The sequence below is a fragment of the Physeter macrocephalus genome, chromosome 2, assembly GCF_002837175.3.
Source record: "Physeter macrocephalus isolate SW-GA chromosome 2, ASM283717v5, whole genome shotgun sequence".
In the NCBI taxonomy this organism is placed as follows: Eukaryota; Metazoa; Chordata; class Mammalia; order Artiodactyla; family Physeteridae; genus Physeter; species Physeter macrocephalus.
The window spans coordinates 76,048,060-76,068,574 of record NC_041215.1 but is presented as its reverse complement, the minus strand read 5'-3'; the positions used below and the strand labels follow the sequence as shown (position 1 = coordinate 76,068,574).

The window sequence follows — 20,515 nt, the reverse complement described above, 5'->3', positions numbered from 1 at the left end:
TGTGTGTGTGTGTGTGTGTGTGTGTGTGTGTGTGTGTGTGTGTGTGTACACACATGTATACATAGCCCGATGCTGTGCAATTAGATGCAAAAGAAACAATCACTTTCCTTTTCTTGAACTTAGCTGAATAGACCTTTACACCTGCTCAAAGTTCAAAATGTTAGTAGTGCAGCCCTGGCAGGATTTAGAAACGAAATGGAAAACCCCAGCAGGGCTTATAAAAGCATCAGACCCAGGGCTGTCAGGGCGGTTCCAAGTACCTGTTTTGGTCAAAGGGATTGAGAAGAGTTGCTGAAGAAGCTGGTTTTCCGATGTCCTCAGTACGACAACCACATCAGCAGGGAGAGTGTCTCTGTTTTTCTCAAGAACCCCAGAAGCATCATATAATACCTGCAACACAAATAGTAAAGCACAAGTGAGCCAATACCAACCCCATCACTGGCGACACGGGCACACTGTCCAAGGTCAGTAATTAATCAACCTCTGTATAGAATTCATCTTGACACAGCCATGCTTTTAAACCCAGACCACCATATAAGGGGGGAAAATTGTAATTTTTGAGGTCAGTTTATCTTAACCTCTTGTTCAATTATTCTTTGAAGAAGAGTCCTGTCAAAGATATATCACATTAGAATAATTGTATCAGGCACTCACAATATAGGAAGCATCCACCCTACGAGGTTAACACTGTTATTATCTCTATTTTACTGTGGGCAAACAGAGGCTTAGAGAGAGGCTGAATAATGTGCCCATGGTCACACGTGTCACCAGCGGTGGGCAGGTATCCCAACCTGGGCAGTTTGGCTCCATGCTCACAACCACTGCACCCTCACTCTTCCCAAGGTTCTCGTGGCACCTGAGTGATGGCTCAGGGATTCTGAGCAGTTCTCGATTCTCAGGACAGACGGGATCCAGGTCAGTGCAATTTTAAGGGATGTTCCAATGAAATAAGTGTTGAGTGACAAATGAATTCAGGAAAAGACACAGAGCCCAGAAGGAAAAGGATCCTATTTTTCCTTTAAAGTCAAGAAAGGACAAGAGGGAGAAAGAGGGAAGAAGAGGGGTGGGTAGGAAATAGGTGAAAAAGGACAGAGAGACGGGAAGAGAGGTGTGAGAAAAGGGACAGGAATGGAAGGCAGAAGAGCAGAGAAGAATGGGGACGCGGGGATCAGGGTAGATGTCATACGCACTCAGGCTTCAATGCTAAGGTAAATTAAGTTTTTAAGAGCAAAAACTGGATTGCAATTTCTAGCAAAGATCCAAAATAGATACCATGATGTATTATGTGGAGGGAAAAACCACCTCTTCACTTGTATTAGACTGCCTTTTAACCAACCTCCAGTCAGGCAAAATTAATTTCCATGCCATGATGTGAATGTGAAAAATAATGTCAATAAGTCTCAAATCAACAAAATAATCAGAAATACCTTTCATTGAACTCCTATCCATTTTCTGGACCCAGGGCCTCAGCAGACCCTGCGGGAACCAATTAGCCATAATTCACGCCGCTCCTTTGAGAGTAACGTGCGCAATGAATTGTTGGCTACAGGGGGAAAGAATTTCCTCAATCACTCACTAATTCGCTTCAGGAACTTGAAATTGAGAATTAGGCATAATGGGTGAAAAATGGAAATTTCAGTTAATGTTGTAAAAGCTTAACATCTGGATGATGGAGTTGTTTTTTTATTTCCTTTTCATCTAGACATTTTTGGTGCCCTGTAGACACACACTTGGGCTACGAAGTACTAAAAATTGAGCCCCACTGTGATATTAACCCTCCTCCATTACCTACACATCTCCAAATGACTTTTGAATGTGAACATTCACCACTGAACGCTGCAAAAGCTATAATATGTTTTCCCTCTGGAGAGCTGTCACTTCTAGGCCAAACCTCAGGTGAGAAGCAGATGGCAGCTCTGTGGGCCACCCCAGCGAGAAAGTGCTTCTTTGCCAGAGGCTACTTTCTGTGAGCAACACCACTGAGAAAGTTTGGGAATTATGATTAGGTATTCAAGAAGAATTAAATGGAGAAAGGAATCTGCAAGCAATTTCGTGAGGGCCACAAACAGGGTACGGTTGACACTTACCCCTTGTCAAGTTCAGGTTTAATAACTGACGTGTCTCACCTTTCCAGCATAGTGCTGAATGCCAAAGCACAGCTCCATTCCTTTGGGCCTCCAGACGTATTTGCATCGGAGATTATCTTCAAATTTATCTGTGTGGATTTTCATGTTTAAAAGTTACAACGTGAACTATTTGGTCCTTCGGACAAAAGTGTGCTCCTCGAACCATGATGACCCAGAATAAGGAAGTTCAGAGTAGCCTGATATTATTCTTGTATGTTCAGTGATGGAGAAAGATTCCCCCATGTGATGGGCATTTACAACTGAGTTCTCATTTACTTGTTTCATGTTGTCTTTAGTGTCAGGCTGTTCCCTACGATATCATGCTCTGCTCTGAGAACTCCTAGAATGAACACTGATGCCACCAGGAGACCAGCTAATTAGCTTTAGAACTATGAAGATATTCCATGGAAGGCAAATAACCCTGGTTTATACTCCTCTTGGCAACTTGTGACAATTTTATAGATAAAAGGAAGTCACTTGAGGGTGACAATCTCAACTCCTAGAAATGAATCTCTCCCACAGATCAATTTTTCATCTGGGAAAAAGGCTTGAAACTTCGTGTTCCTCCCTCTACAAATAGTTTTGCTTTTGTTGTGACTGACAACCTACTCCGTGTGAGGAACTGTGCTAACTAGTAAAGGGATGCAAGGGTTGGGGCTTTGTTGCCCAAGGATCTCACAATGTAAGTGAGAGACAGGACCATGTGCAACACTGAAGATTCACAAAGAAGGAGGAGTAGGTCATTGGGTATAGGGGTAAAGCACAGAAGGCCTTGAAGGCCAGAAGGAGGTGTTTCACCATCACTTCATAGATAATGGTAACCTAATGAAAAGGTAGCTTTAGGAAGACTAAATTAGCTGGGATGTCCAGGGTAGAGGGGGAGAATATGAGCCTGGAACCCAGGAGACCAGCAGGGGCTTCTGTACAAACTTGGACTGGAGATGGCTGGGCGTCCAGGTGGAGATACGAGAGAAGGACATGAAAAAGGAGGGGAATCAAGTACTGGTTATGGGAAATAAGGGAGCAGAAGGTGGAAAAAATGATCTTAATGATCTTAACATAGGGCAAAGGTATTTCCATTTGCAGAAATAGGAAAGTGAGCAAGGTCTGAGAGATGGTGACGGGTTTGCCGTCAAATTCTACCAGGACGTGTTCTGAACATTTCAACTCATTAAAAGCAGGGTCTATATTTTCACAATCACCAGGTAGCCAAAACACACAGGAAAGATTCCTTAAACCACATTCATGTGATGACGTGAGCCCAGTAGCCAAGTTCTCTTCTGCCTTTTCCAAAAGGTACCTACCAACCAGGGTCTGGTCCGTTGCTTGGGGAAACCTACTTTCCTCATCCAGAAGTGCAAGCAGTCCCAGAGGTTTCTGGAGGAACATATCCAAGAGGGGGCGATTGTCCTCATACTCCACGGGTGTCACGTCAATGCCCTCATTCTGATACTCCATCTGGAAGGAAACGGATTGTGAATCTCTCCAGCCCAAAACTGGCCTAGGTACCACCAGTTTGCCTGCACTTTTTGTGTCTGGCAACACTGAACAGGGTGTATTTTATTATGTGAGTGGGAGAGGGCTCTTCTGCGGTAGGCAGGTGAAGGTGGCAAGAGAAGGGATGGCTCTCTGTCTCCCAAACACTGACCTGGGGACTCAGAATTGAGAAACTGATGTAGAAAGGAAGGGAAGCTGAAAATTTTTTATTTTAGTGACAAGTAAGGTTTAGACCAGGAAGAAAGCAGATTTCCATCTTCTGCAAAGGATTGTGCAGAGGAATCATCTCAGACTAAAAAACTAGAAAAACTCCAGATATCCCAGGAAGATAAATGGAAGGAAACTGGACTGAAATAAGGTCTAGTTTTGTATAACTGAGTAGGGAGAAGAGTGCAATACAGATTTATCCAGTTCCAGTGATAAAACTAATACTGGTATTTTTAGTCCATGTCTTTGTGTTTATCTAATCATAGTAGTTTGTGTGTCCCTGCTCCTGTATTAAAACAAGGAGCTTGGTCAGAACGTTTAGTTTGTGCAACTACATATTCCCTCTTCATACAGGAGAGTCTTGGGGTTGGGGTACAGGCTGTGGTGGAGGAGAAGGGCCCCTAGCCTTTGGGTCCACTAGCTTCACATCCTGTTTTATTTACCATTAAACAGGGGAAAGATTTCCATTTTGCGAAAACCAAGAACATCTCTTATTCCTCCCTGAAGATACCCAACCACTTCTTGCGGGGTCTGGTGTGCAAGAGAGGGTATGGGGATGGCCAGTTTGGGAGTTAAGAACAACAAGAACCAGTGTCCTGAGTTCAAGATCATCCTGAGTCATTTTGGACACGATCATAGATATTTTTAGTTAAATAAAGCAGAAGAGAATGTAGCATTCTGAGCAATGCACATGAATCAGTTTGGAAACAACATTTAAATAATTGGCTTGTCACCAGCTTCACTCAAGGGAGGAAATGTACCTTTCCACAGAAATCGACACCTCTTTTTTTCCAGACTAAATTTAGACTGTTGAGTTATTTTGACAGGACTGCCTCACCAGTGGGTTGTGTTTTTTTTAACACCTTTATTGGAGTATAATTGCTTTACGATGTTGTGTTAGTTTCTGCTGTATAACAAAGTGAATCAGCTATATGCACATGTATATCCTCATATCCTCTCCCTCTTGCGCCTCCCTCCCACCCCTCTAGGTGGTCACAAAGCACTGAGCTGAGTCACCAGTGGTTTTTCTTTGGAGTCTTTGGCTTGTTAACCTAACAGGGTTTCTGCTTCAAACTCTGAGCAGCCTGCAGCCACCTTTCCCACCAGCTCTAGTGCCTTCAGAGTTCACTGTTACCTCCTCAAGAGCAAAAACATGCTGATTGAAATAGTATTGGATTTGCTCATTGGCGATGTTTATGCAGAGCTGCTCAAATGAATTTCTCTGAAAGTTCTCGAATCCAAAGATATCCAAGATCCCCACGTTCATACCATCGTCTGAAGTACTGCATGAGAGAGAAGAATAAAACCTTTTAGGGGAGGAAACAGCCATCTCAGGACAGTGAGAATATACGTGCCTGCATTTTGTCAAAACATGTAGCCACTCAGGGAAATCGGCATCCTGCCACCTTCAGGGGAGAAACTGTGTGTTAAACCATTGGTTCCTTGAGTTTCTCAACAGTACTTCCAACTTCTTGTTTTAAAGCAGTAGAATCCTTTCAAACCTTCCTCAGAAGCTCCATTTATAAAGAGATTAAAGAGGAACCACTCTGTTTGAAGGGGCTGGAGCTGCTGCTCATTTATTCTTCTACTTTCTCACACACAAAGCTTAGTTGGAAGAAGACTCTAGAGTTTGATGTTGTCAATTCTTCCACAATCTAGAAACCACTAATGCTTAGCAAAGAAAAAGCTGTAGTAGTAATAATACTGTGAGATACTGTGCTTTAAACACTTTTCATGAAATGTCTCAGTTGATTCTAAAAGCAACACTATGATGAGTGTATTATACTCATTTTACAGATGAGAAAACTATGACCTAGAACATGCACTGATGAAGCTGTGAAGCTTGGATGCAAACCCAGTTTTCCCAGCTCCCAGCCAAGACTGTTCTCTTAAACACTGCACTGTAATGGCCCCGTCAATCATGAGCCTCTCGGGTATCAACACTGCGTCTTTTAAAGGAGATGGCCTGAGGTCTTCACTAAAGAAAACCCAAGAGAGAACCAAATGCTTCCTCTTGCAATCTCTAAGAGACACTGGGGTCAATGACAACTTTCCCCAAGGCCTCTGCTCTCCGGGGGAACTTGCCGTAAGTTTTTGTCTGGCTGCAGGAGTGTATTGATGCGATTTACGATCCAACTGAAAAGCCTCCCATACAGGGCTTTGGACATGGCATCTCGGACATCCGAGGCCCTGTCGACGGTGTTGGCGCGGATGATGGTCTCACCCCGGGTGACCACGCAGTGTGAGGTAAGGGCCTCCTGGAGCTCTTCAGGGCTGATACAGAGAACCGAGGCAGCTAGAAGAGAGGGTAAGGATGATGCCGGAGAATGCAGACATCCATCTATCCATCCACCCATCCATCCATTCATCTAGCCAGTATTTACTTAACACCAGCTACATGCCAGGCTCATCCTCAGCACTTCAGGGCCAAGGATAAACAAGCCGGGTCCTTAACCCCAAGAAGCACCCAGACTGATGCAATACCTCCCAAACTGTTCTGAAAGCTCTTCACACATGTTAGATGAAGAAAATGCGGAAGGAGGTGGTCTTTGGTCAAATAAGTTGGAGCAGTTGCTGGAGAGTATAGTCTGCTCTTAGAGAATCACAAAGCACATTAGTATATTAAAGACCATAAAAAGTGCTACAGTTTAACACAAAAGGTGTTTATTTAAATCAGTTTTTTTCTAACTCAGGATTCTTATTCCTTGTGCCACCATTATTACCTGTGGAACTTTAAAAATAAATAGGTGCCAGCTTTGTCCCCTGAAGATGCTGATTCAGTGAATTTAGAGTGAGGTCCAACCTCTCGTATTTTTTTCAAAAATTTGTAGATGATTTTCAAAAGCAGCCACCGGTGAGAATCACTGCCCAGAGTTACCTGGCATGGAATTCTTTTCTGAAGAACATCTATTTGCCACTTATGAAAAGAACACTGATGTTCTACAAGACAGCCTCTGGGAAATACTACTGGTTAGTGAAAACGCCCAGAGCCAGTTGAACGACCAGCAACAAAACACCATATTTCAGAGTCTTGAAAAACTCTGAAAGTAAAAGAAATGTGTACTTTAGCCACACAGTGCACAGGTGTCAAATAATTACCATTTTCCAAGGCTTCTGCATTGGGCACCTCACTTTTATCAGTTTGATGTTGAGAGGAAATAGCTGCAAACTCAATGTTTCCAATATTCAAAATCCCAGCCAAAATTCTGTACACTGAGTGCACCTCCTGAAAAGGACATCAAGAACCATGTTTGGTCACTGCCAGTCAATTAGATTACTAGTGCTGTGGTGCAAACTGCTAGTTGTCAACCAATGTCCATCCTCCCCCTTCTTCTGGGCACACAAAAAATTTTCCAAGCCTCCCTTGCAGTTAGGCCATGTAACTAAATTCTTAAGAAAGGAGCAAGCAGAACAACGTGGGCCATTTCCAGGCCTGCCTTACAGAATGGAGCCTGCCTCCTCCAAGCATTTTGTCCGTTATTGCTGGATGGAGCTCCCAGCAACCCAGCCTCAACTGTACCACTGATTAGGGTGCCTGAGACCAATGACCTCATGGAACAGAGATGTTGTACAACCTGAAACTCTTGCCTTGGAATGCTTACATTAGAGAGAACTGATCTTCTTTGTTCTTTCAGCCACTTTTAGCCTTTCACCCTAACTAATACCAGCTCCCAAATTCAGGTATGGTTCTTTCTTCAAAACAAGAGTGGATATGTTTCCTTAACCTCTTTTGAATATAGCTTTTATGAAATAGTTGGCAGGGCATTCACTGATGTTTCACTAGAACATTCAAAGTTAAATTATGGAGTATATAGTCATGAATGAGGTCAGAAAATCTTTTGAAAGACTCACTAGAAATTATCTGTGGTGTTTTAATACAATAATATTGGGTTGGCCAAAAAGTTTATTCGGGATTTTATGAACTTTCTGGCCAGCCCAATATATATTTGGTCTTCATACCCATTCCTGGCACAAGAGTTTTTAAAACTCCAGGAATTTTCTGAGTGATAGGGGTGAGAAGGGTGTTGTTATTCACGATAAGCCCCTTTCAACCACACTTGAGTCTGTGCTAATGAGGTGACTCCTGGAGGATAGGTGGGGGAAGGGCTGGTTGCCAGAGGCACCAACGAAGTGATTCAAGGGTTGGAACTTTTAGTGGAACCCGACACCTCAAGGAGGGGATACTGGCTGGAGATGGAGTTAATTCTCAGTAGGCAATGGCTTGATCAGTCATGCGTATGTAATGGCGCCTCCACTAAAATCACTAATTGATGAGGTTTGGAGCACTTCCGGGTTGGCGAACACAGGAAGGTGGTAAAAGGAGGTGGTGTCCCCTCTCCCAATACCTTGCCCTATGCATCTCTTCCATTTGTCTGTTCCTGAGTTGTATCCTTTATAATAAACCAGTAATAGTAAGTAAACTGTTTTCCTGAGTTCTGTGAGTCCTTCTATCAAATTAGTGAACCTGAGGAGGGGGAGGTCTTGGGAACTCCCAATTTATAGCCAGTCCATCAGAAATATGAGAACATGGGAATTGCAACTGGTACCTGAAGTGGGGGCAGTCTTGTGGGACAAAGCCCCTAACTTGTGCGATCAGAAGCTAACTCCAGGTTAGACAGTGTCAGAATTGAATTGAATCATAGGAGAATTGGTTGGTGTGGGGAAGAAAACTCTACACATTTGGTAAAGACAGAAGTGATGTGGGTAAAAACAGTTCAGCTGCTCTAAGTCCTCTTTTATACTGAAAGTGGAATACATAAGTATCATTAATGGTAAGATAAATAAATAAAGTACAATTATTTATTTAAATATTTGCATTTCCTGTAGGTGAGAAATGAAATATATAGCCAGGAAATTTCTGCGTATTATGCTTATAGATAGAGAAAAGTACTTCCACAAAAAATACTCGGACAGGGAACTGGATTTAGTACTATACATAGCAGCAAACTAATAGGAACTGTCATTAGACCATTGATAAAGCATTGTCCCCAAATCGAGCCTTCCTGCGAACAATGCTCAGTAAAGCCAAAAAGCTGAACACGGACTGTAACAGTGACATCTGCTGGATACATGACAATGCTACAAAGACAAATGAGAATTTTAAACTGGGCTTCCACTATAGAAAAATACTGTTCTTCAAACTCCTAAATCAAAGGCAAGATGTCATGTTCCTGACTTCAAGAATCACTGTTTTAATCACACAACTTAAAAGTGGCTAAGGAGAACACCTACCAAACAGGTTTTCTGGGACTAGCATGGATTTAACATGACAGCACCTCATTACCTTGATCAATACAGTGTGAGGCTTACAGAATGCATCCAGCAACTCCCCACAGAAGCAGATCCCAGAGAGTAAAACAGAGACTCCACAGCAGTGAGTTGCATATCTGTCATTTCTATACACAGTTATCTCAAGAGCTTATCTAGGGCTTCCCAGGTGGTGCAGTGGTTAAGAATCCGTCTGCCAATGAAGGGGACACGGGTTTGGGCCCTGGTCTGGTAAGACCCCACATGCCGCAGAGCAACTAAGCCCATGCACCACAACTACTGAGCCTGCGCTGTAGAGCCTACGAGCCACAACTACTGAGCCCGCGTGCCTAGAGCGCGTGCTCCACAACAAGAGAAGCCACTGCAATGAGAAGCCTGCGCACGGCAACGAAGGGTAGCCCCCGCTAGTGGCAACTAGAGAAAGCCCGCACATAGCAATGAACACCCAACACAGCCAAAAATAAATAAATTAAATTAATTTAAAAAAAAGAATGCATTAAAAAAAGAGCTTATCTAAAACTCTCAATATACTTAGGGAAAAAAGTATTTCTTCTAATTAAAACATACACACACACACACACAAACACACACACTATGTATAACTATACAAGCTATGAAACCTCCCAAAATAAGACTTCCAGGCATTTCACCACTGGGATGACCATCCCCAAAGGAAATGACAGTCAAAGACCACACCCTCACCTTTTGTGTCTTTGACAATATTCTTTTCAGCATAATGCTTAGATTTCCTCTTTCAAAGAGGAGAACTACCTATAACCTTCAGCAAAAATTTTGGGGTTCAAGCACTGTGCAAAAGACTGAAGTTAACAGCAGATTAGGTCTCCTTCCTTGGTTCAGAGAAGGGAACTCCAGAAGGGGTGACCAACGCTCATCACCTCATTATGGAGGTATTAGCCTTACAGTGCTCCCCTGCTCCATTTCCAGGCTATTCCACTTGACTCTTTAGTCCCATTCTTGGGCTAATTAGTTCTTCTTTTCTGGCCTAGGAACCTACATCCACTCCTGTGTTCAGGTCAAAACATTATTCATATAAGGGTAGAGTTCAATCAGTAGTATGTCCATCTGTGGGATTATTCCTCCCTCCCTAATACTTAATCCAATGTCTCTTCTCTTCCCCGCATAGCCATCCTGGGAAGGATTTTTCACCTTCCTTACCTTGCTCATTTTCTCTTGCCTCATCTCCAGCTATGAAGCTTTTCCTGGTAACCCTGTCTTTCCTATAGAATCCTGCTAAGCTGCTCTCTTTTTTATTTCTTACCAATTTCCAACTTTCTATATGATAAAATGGAATCACTTCACTCAGGACAGGAAAATTTATTAAGAAGACTAACAACTCCTCCAATTAGGGTTCCCAATTCACTGTTGATGAGTGTGAATTCAGTTTCACCACCAATCAGCAAAAGTGGGGAAGCATTTCTCCACCAAAGCCCCACGCAGGATGTATGGTCTTGGCTTCTTCTCTCTTTCTCTCAGAAGATACCTCTTTCACTGAGATAGGTATTCTCTCCATAGAGTTGAGGCTAAGTGGAAAGTTGAGAAGAATCCTGGTTTTCTCTGTTAGCCTGTAGGTGATTTAAGGAAATTACCTCTGGCCGGGTTCATGGGCATCTCATGGCAGTTGTGTCTCTGGTATCTCCCTAGGAATTTACTTGCCCTCTCAGTCTCTCTTTACCATACTTCTTTTTTAACGTCTTGAGTTTTTCACCAGTTTTGCCCAAAGCACTGCATTAGGCCCAGCTGAAGGGCCTTCTCCCTTACAGGCTCTATTCCAATGCCTTTACTCAGTTCCCTTTTCAGAGGCTCACAACCTTTGTAACTTGCAAGTCAGTAGTTGGTTTAAAAAAAATTTTTTTTGGCATGTCAATCATACGTCAATAAAGGTTTTTTTGTTTTCTTTTTTTAAAGTCAATGGTAAGTCCTATTGTCTTTAAGACACCTGAAATCCTCAACACCCCCAATTAACATTTTAACATATAACCCTCAGTCTATCCTCAGCAGTACTCTCCCAATCCATAATCTGTTTCGAAGAAAAGGAAAAAAATTTGCCCTAATCACAAAGCCTTCTCCCTAAACTCTTCATCAAGTGATCTGCAGTAAATGTCCAATCTTGACCATCACAGATAACCTGCCAAAAACTCTTCATGTAGTATTAAACATAAACATACCTAAATCTCAATTTATTTAATATGTTATGATAATTCATATCCCAGCAAGACAAGCATAATATTAAACAAAAATAGTATAGTTTAATCCAAAAATAAGAGTAGATGGAATAGGGAGGGTGGGAGGGAGATGCAAGAGGGAGGGTATATGGGGATATATGTATAGTATCGCTGATTCACTTTGTTATACAGCAGAAACTAACACATTGTAAAGCAGTTATACTCCAAAAAAGATGTTAAGGAAAAAACAAACAAACAAAAACCCAAACAAACAAACTAAGAGTAGAAAAGCACTGATCTTTATCATAGGGTTTTAAGTATAACCCCCCACCCCCATGAGGAACTTCATAGTTATGGGAAGATTCCTTCCACCAGTGAAGTTTCTTTACAATAAACGTAGGGTCAAGGGTTCTTTCAGATACTTTTGGCTGGTGTCCCAGAATTTATTTATTTATTTATTTATTTATTTATTTATTTATTTATTTATTTTTATTTTTATTTCTTAACATCTTTATTGGAGTATAATTGCTTTACAATGGTATGTTAGTTTCTACTTTACTATATACATATGTATATACATATATATATAAACTTTACATATGTAAAGTTTCTGCTTTACAATATATATACATATACATATGTTCCCATATCTCTTCCCTCTTGCGTCTCCCTCCCTCCCACCCTCCCTATCCCACCCCTCTAGGTGGTCACAAACCACCTAGCTTATCTCCCTGTGCTATGCAGCTGCTTCCCACTAGCTATCCACCCTACGTTTGGTAGTGTATATATGTCCATGCCACTCTCTCACTTCGTCACAGGCTCCTGAGTCCAGGAGCTCTAAGGGTTTGGGAAAAACTGAAGGGCATCTGAATTAGTGACATTATAAGAAAGGATAGGGACCATCCATAATTTTTATTAAATTGACCAGCTCATTCAAGCTTTGTCTAGAAATGTCCCTCAGAAAAACTTAAGAGAAATTCTGTTACATCAGCTATTTAGCATCTACTGCCTGACCACAGTCAACTGAATCTTTCTGAATTTAGTCAAACTACTTTGAGTTTACAAACATAAAGCAAACTGAGTCGATTCAGCAAAATGGTTTGTCTATAGAGATACAGACAGAGATATAACCAAAGAATTAAGGATAAGAAAGATAAGATCTAGACTCTTCCTTCCATTTCCAGGGCTGCTAACAGACATAAATTGTGCTTATTTCCAGGATGAATTAACAGTGGACATGGTGAATATCTACATATATACATATAATTCCAGTCTGATTATTCATTTAACAGTCCAGACCAGGCACGAATTTAAAATGTTTACCACCTTTTATGCTTCTTTATTTTCGTATCTATTTATGCAGCCATTCATTCATTTCTACTAGACTTTTTTTCCCATAGGGGTTCGGGATGGCTTACTTCAAGGATACATACTTAACGTTTTTAATTCTGTTTACTTAAAACAGCATCTGTTTTATTATTATTTGCAGCACATTTCTATCATTGGACAGGGCTGATATTATAGCCTTTCCTTTAAAGCTAGTACCAATCTCTCCACAGTATTCTGCAACCATCATTGTACTTATGGAATGCAAAATATTATTAACCCTATGACTGACTTCTCTACTGTTCCTGTAACCCTTTCAAGAAAGTATGTCCCTAAACACTTTGGCATGACCCAGGTGACTTTAAATGGCTCTACTGCCATCTCCACTGAACTCTGACTTTTCTGGTGATGCACCTTCGATAACAACCAGCTCTAAAAATTAATAACCATAAAGGTCCTTTAACAATGCTGGAAGCTGTTTAGTTGCTCTCCTCTAAGGAGCCAAGGGAAATATATTTCTATTTGTATCTGACTTTTGGGATTTTCCACTGTCTGTCAGTTTAAAGTCTGTGGGAGGCTGACAGAGAAAATTAACAGCTGGCTAGAAAGAAGAAAAGTATTTTTATGACTAAAATCAACCATGCTGGGGAGGAAAGGGCTGGCCAAACTCAATAGATTACAAAAGCAATCCTTTATCCAGAGTGGCTGTCCCAGGGTAACTCAAGTGTCTTGTAATCTAATCCCTGAAGATTTAAACACTCTCACTTACCTCCTAATCATTCACCTCCTTTGTTGGAAAAGCAAAAGAATCTGTATATTTTACAAAATTGATGGCAAGAAGCCCAGAAACTATGACATAAATGTACCACAGAGTAATATTTGAGCCTAGGGTAATAAATATTTTCTGTCACCTCTGGCATATATTTAATAGAGACAGCCTGTAGCTAGTATGATAAGGGTAGTACAGTACTTAGAGCTATGGCTAATAATGTGCAACTGTGTGCCATGGAGAAGGAAGTGACTGCAAGAAAGTTGAAAAGGTTTAAATTAATTTGTTTGGGGGCACAAGGAACTACCTGCATAAATATACTCCTGTGGCTTGGGGGTAACCTACATATTCCTATACTCTTATCACACAATTCACTCTAATGGCTGGAACAACCCCAACTCAGAAAAGGGCAGCCTTGTTTAGGTGTTTGTTATCACAGCTGGTGTGAACTGATGACAGAGACAGCAATTCACAGGCACATGGCACTTACAAGGGTACTTATATTTTAATGTTCACCTCGCATCTTATTTAAATGGAGATTCTGATTCTGCTGTTCTTAGTTGGATCTGAGAGTCTGCATTTCTAACAAGTCTTGTGTAATGACAATGTTTCTCATCCGCGCATCACACTTTTGAGTAGCAAGACCTTATAGTATGACCAGCATGGCATTTGAAAAGCAAGTGTCCAGCCCCAAGTTAGAACATTCATATCTACACTCACATTCACCCAAGAATATTAACACTTGAGTTTCTTTCTCTGCTGACAATCACTTACCTTGTCAGTGAACCCTATAATCCTGAAGCAATGCTGAATTGCTTCAAACTGTCTTCTGTAAGATTCCTTGGAAGTTATGTTGTGCATCACCCTTCCAGTTTCATCAGCTATGTACCTACAGAGAGTATGACCAAACAGAATGAGCACTGACTTGGCAATGGCACCCCAAATACCAGGGCATCATTGGGCTCCTTCTGTGCAAGGGCATTTCCTTACAGTGATAAAATAATGGTGCACATGCTGAGTAAAATGGCTGCAATTGAGTTTTTGAACTTTCTAGAAAATGCAAAGGGAGATGTAGTTCCTGCCATCTCATGTGGGCATTTCAGCTAAAGGGACTGAGTGTCCAGTTAGGAGAACAGCTCTATTTCCAAGTTTTGTCCATTGCTAATTGTATATTCATTTAAAATTAACAACTAAAACCCCCTGACACTTACCTAGGAGGCTTTTCCTCAGGAAGTCTGAACTCAGAAAGTTTCTTTTGGTGATAAAGGCCAGCATAAACATAGTAAAATATGTGAAAATTTTTCTCTCCCCTGGGGAAAAAAAAAAAAGGAAAGGGACATTACTAACAACATATTCTGGGCTTCCCCACTCCAAGTAATTTATATAGTTTCCTTTCTGTGCAAAATATTATTCTGTAGCAAATTTGCATTTACAGGCAATTAAATATGCTACTTCCCAATTACAGAATAGCAATAGTGATAGGATTAGTATAGTAATTGCCACAATGTCACACTATTAAACACACTTATGTTTACTATATGCAGAAGGAGGTTTTAGAGAATGGAACATTTATAGGTAACAGCTCAGGTTACATATGTTTAGAGATCTTTCCAGAACAAATAATTACACGTCTGTGCCACTCGTCTTCTGTTTGTAGCCCATGTTGCTTCAGAGACAGTGATGTCCAGCTTAGCGAAATCAGCCAAACTCCCTACTTTACTGAAGCCCAAGACAGGAAGCAGCTAGCCAGGTGTACAGCAAGTTAGGGAGGGGAATTGGTTGCAGAAGAGAGGTGACTACTCTCTCAAACTTGTATTCTCTCAAATATGATTCAAAATGGCATGCATCCATCCCTTGGTCTCCTGCTATGCACCCTCTTTTAGGCCACCATGGCCAGGGTTCTTTCGGATGGATGCTGCTCTCAGTGTGGTCTGTGGATTGCTGTCAGCTTATGATACGACAAGGAACTAGAAAGTCTATGTCTAGACATTTTATAGCAAGTGATATTGCTATGACATCTAAGAGTATGACAGTTTTTCTGATAATACATTTCAATTACATTTTACGAAAGTATTGGTTCACAATAGATTGTGAACTACTATTGGGGTGGCCCAAAAGTTCGTTCGGATTTTTCCGTAACATCTTAAGGAAAAACCCAAACAAATTTTTGGGCCAACCCAATATTTTTTGAAAAAGCTAGTCTTTCAGCAAAGATAGTTTGAAAAGCCCTGCTCTACATCCCTTTCTCTCCTTTGGAGGAGGTCATTCTCTTCTGTTGATGCCCCAGGATTTTCTCAAATCCTCACCTTGGCCAACGTAGCTCAGTGAAAGAAATCTTGTCTTCCTTCTACTCCTTGTCCCTATCTGTGACAAGGGCCCCACTCTTTTCTTCAGCATCTCCTGGATATCCTAGTCTTCCTCTGGTTGTTTATCCTGTCCAAGCTCTTCTGATACACTCTTAGCTCTGCCCTGTGTTCTAGATGTCTCTACTTGCCATTTCTCACCCATTTGTTCACTCAGCTAATAAGCTTATTGAGTGCCAAGCATGGCAGGCACTGCACTAGGTGCCAGGGATACAGGACTCAGAGGATTCATGCCCTCTGGAGCTTCCTTCTAGTGATGGAGTCAGATGAATCAATGGGGAAACTGGTGATGAGGGCTTTGAAAGAAACAAACAAGGGACTGAGATGAACAACGCTGGGGGATGAGGGCCACTTGTGTCAAGTCAAGGGAAGGACTCTGGAAGGAAATAACACTAAAATCAAACTTGGAAGAGTGAGAAGGGACTGGAAGGAGCTACAGAGAGAAGGGGGAAGGATTCCGAAGAGAGGGAGCAGCGTATACAAAAAGGCTCTGAGCATGATATCCATGTAGAGCAGAAGAAGGCTGGTGAGAAGTGGGTGGGCAGGTGGGCAGGGTCAGCCCACAAAAGGCCTTGTCAGGCCATAATGAGGATTTTGTTGGTTATGCAATTAGAATTCTTTGAAGTGTTTTAAACTGTAAGTGTGCGACTAGACTGTAAGAAGTTAAGATGGATGCAAGGAGACCAATTAGGAGGATCTGGTGAGACAGGGAGTGACTTGGACAGGGTAATGGCAGGGATGATGGAGAACAAGGGTAAGCTTAAAGATACGTTTTGGAAAAACAACTAAAAGACTGTCCAGATGGAATGAATGAGGGTGGTGAGGGAAAGGGACCTGGAGGCTGCCTCCCAGTTTTCTACCTTGAGTATCTGGTGATGGTGGCACCATTCACCGAGACGGGAAGGCCTTTACAGGGCTTCAAGAACTGGTATGCCCCGCATGAATGCCAGTTGTTCTTCCGCCTCTGGTAAAAGTGCAGGCATTGGCTGGCCCATCGTGGTCCTACCTTCCTATAGATTTTTGCAGATACTTCTAGTGCTCAATTCTTCCAAGCTTTGCCTACCAACATCCATCTGGTTGCAGTAACAAACATCCCAAGATCTTAGTGGCTTAACTCAATAAAGTCTTACTTCTTGCTCAGAGTACTTGTCTACTGAGGGTCACGGTGCGAGGGGTGGGGAGGTTGCTCATCAGAGTCACTGGGCCCGGGCTGATGGAGCAGCCACCATCTTGCACTTTGCCAGCACTCTGGAGGGTCTTTCCATTAAATGCTCATTTGCCAGAACTAGTCCTATGACCATATCCAGCCACAGGGTTCCAAGAGGGTGAGTCCTACTATGTGCTGGAGGAGGACAGAACCAGAAAGGTCAGACAAACAGAACTTGCACAGGTCCCATCCTCTCCTCATCCAATGTCTTCAGTCTATTTTATCCATTAGTGTTATCATATTGACTAAATTTAATAATAATAATAAGTTGTGGTTTATTAGGTACCAATTATGTTTCAGATTCTATATTTGGTAAAAATCACATATCATCTCATTTAATTCTCATAACAGCCCTGTGAGGTTGGCTTTATCATGCCCTTTTTGCATATGAGGAAAGTAAGGTATAAGGATAGTTCTATTAATAAGTGACATAGCTGTGACTGGAACCCTCCTCACATTTTCCTTATAAAAGACCACTTTACATTGGAACACAGAAAACTATAATTTCCATTCTCTCAGAGATAGCTCCCTAAACTTTAAAATCACCCTAATTTGGGAAGAAAGAAGTAGGGACCTCATAAACATTAATCGAGACACCACACGGAAGCTAAAATGACTGACTCTAGCCTTCTGTACATTTGTTTAATTTTCATGTCAGTCCCTATTTTGTGAGGAAACTGCAGGTATATGATAAAAGAAGATGCTGGGGTTCTGAACCTAAAACAAGTCCTGTGGGTTCTACTTGCACAGTATCTCTCAGATGCATCAGCTTCCCTGCATCCCCATCTCCACCGCTACCACCTCAGCGCAGGCTAACATTCCCGCTCACATGGATTTGAAACCAGCCTCCTAGTGGTCTCAATGTCATAACTGTACTTCTTGCATCTCCTCCAATCCATTTGCCCCACTGAAGCCAGAGCCATTATTTCATTATATCAAAATGCAAGTTGGTTTTTGAGACTCCCCTTCTTGAAAATGTTAAATGGCTTCCTATTACCTTTAGAATAAGATTCAGAAGAATTGCCTTTAGAATAAGGTTCCTCAGCCTGGTTCCAAAGCCCTGCATGATCTGGCCTCAGTCTTGTCTTTGCTCCTCTCTCCCTCCTCCCCACTCCTGTCCCCATCTCATCTCGTTGGCTCACTCCTCGTGGTCCTCAGATTCAACGTCTCTTACACAGGGAGCCCTCTCTTCCTGGACTAGGTTATTGCCCTGTCTCCTGTTTTACCTTCATAGCACCTTACTTTGCTTCCTGGTACTTATCACACTTGGTCTGCATTTATGGTTTTTTGTGCTTAATGCCTGTGATTCCCCTGCCACCATCCCCTATCCACCCCAAGCCCCATGAACACTGGGACCTTGTCTATTTTGTTCACTCTTGCAACTCCAACAGAGAGCACAGCACTGGCACACAGCAGGAATTCAACAAATAATTACTGATTAATGCATGAAGGGAGCCATGCCCCTGAGGAAGTCTGGTGTCCTGCAACAGTAATAACAGTGGCTAACTCTCTGATCACATATACCAACCCACGTACTTTTTAAAGTCATTTTATATAAACAAACTCACTGATCCTCACAACAAACCCATGAGGTAGGCTCTAGTAGTATCTCCATTTCACAGATGAGGCACAGAGAGGTTAGGGGACATACCCAAGGTCACACAGTCAAGGTCAGAGCCAGCACTTGAACCAGGGGCAGTCCATGCTATTGGACTATTGCTATACTGTTCTTCTTACAACAAAAGATTTTTTCCTCTCTCAATCTAGGGAAAAAATGAACATGTGGAATATTCTCAGTGCTTTTTTTTGATAGACAAGCTCAATTTTAAGGGACCTAATGATTTTTAAAAGTAACTGCATATTGTTATATTCTACCTGGTATAACAAACTCAGGAGGAATGGGCATACCTATCCCAATGTAATCCCATCCAGCCCTTTCTACTCTGCTTGTAAACATCTTTTAGGTTAGAAGTCACCACTTATCCTCTGCTTAAATAATTCCTTGCTCTTGGGGAGGCTGCGGGTGGGGATGGGGGGCAAGGATGCTAAGAACAAGGGTGAATGGAGCCATGAAAATTCCCAAAGCCGCCCGGTCTATATTGCAGCGCAAAGCCAGAGCGAGAAAATAGTGCACTTACGCTGCCTGTTTTATAACTCTGGATTTTTCAAGAAGATATTCAGAGATTCTTGCCCCCATCACAGCTCCAGTTGGTGTAAACATCATTTCCAGATATTTTCCAAAACGGCTGGAATTGTCATTGATGGCAGTGCATGCATTTCCAAAGGCTTCCACCAGAGAGTTGACTTGCAGAATTTTCTCTCTCAAGGTCTGATTATTTGCCTGTGCCAAACAAGAATAGTCAGGAGGAGCCTCCAGAAACATTACTCCAACAGAGCTGCCACGCAAGGTCCACCCACACCACCCAGCCCACAGATTTCACATTTATCCTCTGGGGGAAAAAACTCCATTTGGGGAAATTAGCATCAATCACCAGCATTGTTTTCTCAGATGAGCATTTCCCCAGGTGTATAAGCATCAGATGAGGCTAGATTAGGTCATTAGTTTTTACAACCAGCTATACTTCTCTTAAAATTCTTGACAGATAAAATGCCTGAAGAGCTTAGAAAGAATTTTAAATAGAGAGATACCATCACTTTTCTCAGTTATTCACTATAATATTCAATAAACCTCATCTGTAAAAAATACTCTTAAATTTGTTCTTAGTCTCATAATACACTAATTCTGAGTATAAGCAACTGCTAGGGTATCTTTAATGCTATACCTTTGAGGTCCATTTCACCAAGCTGAAAATTTCCATTTCCCTCAACTTTTGTTCAGAGAGTTCTATTTTCCAATCCTTTAATCACCTTAGTGGCTCTCCCTGCTCCTGCTCCTAATGTTTAACCACTTTTACTACTTAATGGCTGAATGTTTATATTACATTGAAAACATGAAAAATTAATTGCCGATAATCTAGTAAATTGGTGCTGGCATTATTTTCTTCACTATGTGAAAGGTGGAGGACATGCTGACATCTTAAGAGGCCTAGCGATCAGGAGGTGAACATAATAAAGATGGAATGTTTCTATGTAACCCCTAATAAAAACCAGTATTTCCATCATTTAGAAAATACGCAGTCTTCTAACCATGATACAGAAAGCAGGTCGTCAATACCTTTCCCAAGAAAGTCAAATGCTGAACTATCAGGTGGGCGCTTTCCGTCTTCCCAGAGCCACTTTCTCCACTGATGACAATGCACTAACACAGAAAATGAAGTGTTGGTGAAGAATTCAAAGCACAGTAAACACCCTGTGTGTTCAGCTATGGCTTTCATATAACATCTACCACTGTATACCTTAAATCTTCACTGAGCAATGTATCTTAGGAATCTTTCCATTTCAGTACACCGAGAGCTTCCTCAACCTTTTCAGTCGTTTGTCGCTCCCTCATATAGATGTACCATAGTCTATTTAACCCGTCCCATATTGATGGATACTTGAGTTCTTCCCGATGTCATTACAAACAATACTGCAATGAATAACCCGACACGTAGGTCATTATATTTATA

General features: G+C 41.7%; 1 protein-coding gene across 1 annotated transcript in view; it reads right to left on the bottom strand.

Moving 5' to 3' along the window:
- The window catches only part of MYO3B (myosin IIIB), a 511,858-nt gene that overhangs the window by 192,511 nt on the left and 298,832 nt on the right, over window positions 1-20,515 (bottom strand). Inside the window, exons 15-24 of the mRNA XM_024122281.1 lie at window positions 20,122-20,205; window positions 19,085-19,287; window positions 14,588-14,686; window positions 14,151-14,265; window positions 6,930-7,056; window positions 5,916-6,126; window positions 4,966-5,113; window positions 3,431-3,584; window positions 2,127-2,215; window positions 261-390 (exon numbers count right to left, since the gene is read on the bottom strand). Of these exons, the coding sequence (XP_023978049.1) occupies window positions 261-390; window positions 2,127-2,215; window positions 3,431-3,584; window positions 4,966-5,113; window positions 5,916-6,126; window positions 6,930-7,056; window positions 14,151-14,265; window positions 14,588-14,686; window positions 19,085-19,287; window positions 20,122-20,205 (1,360 nt within the window). The remainder of the gene's footprint in view (window positions 1-260; window positions 391-2,126; window positions 2,216-3,430; window positions 3,585-4,965; window positions 5,114-5,915; window positions 6,127-6,929; window positions 7,057-14,150; window positions 14,266-14,587; window positions 14,687-19,084; window positions 19,288-20,121; window positions 20,206-20,515) is intronic.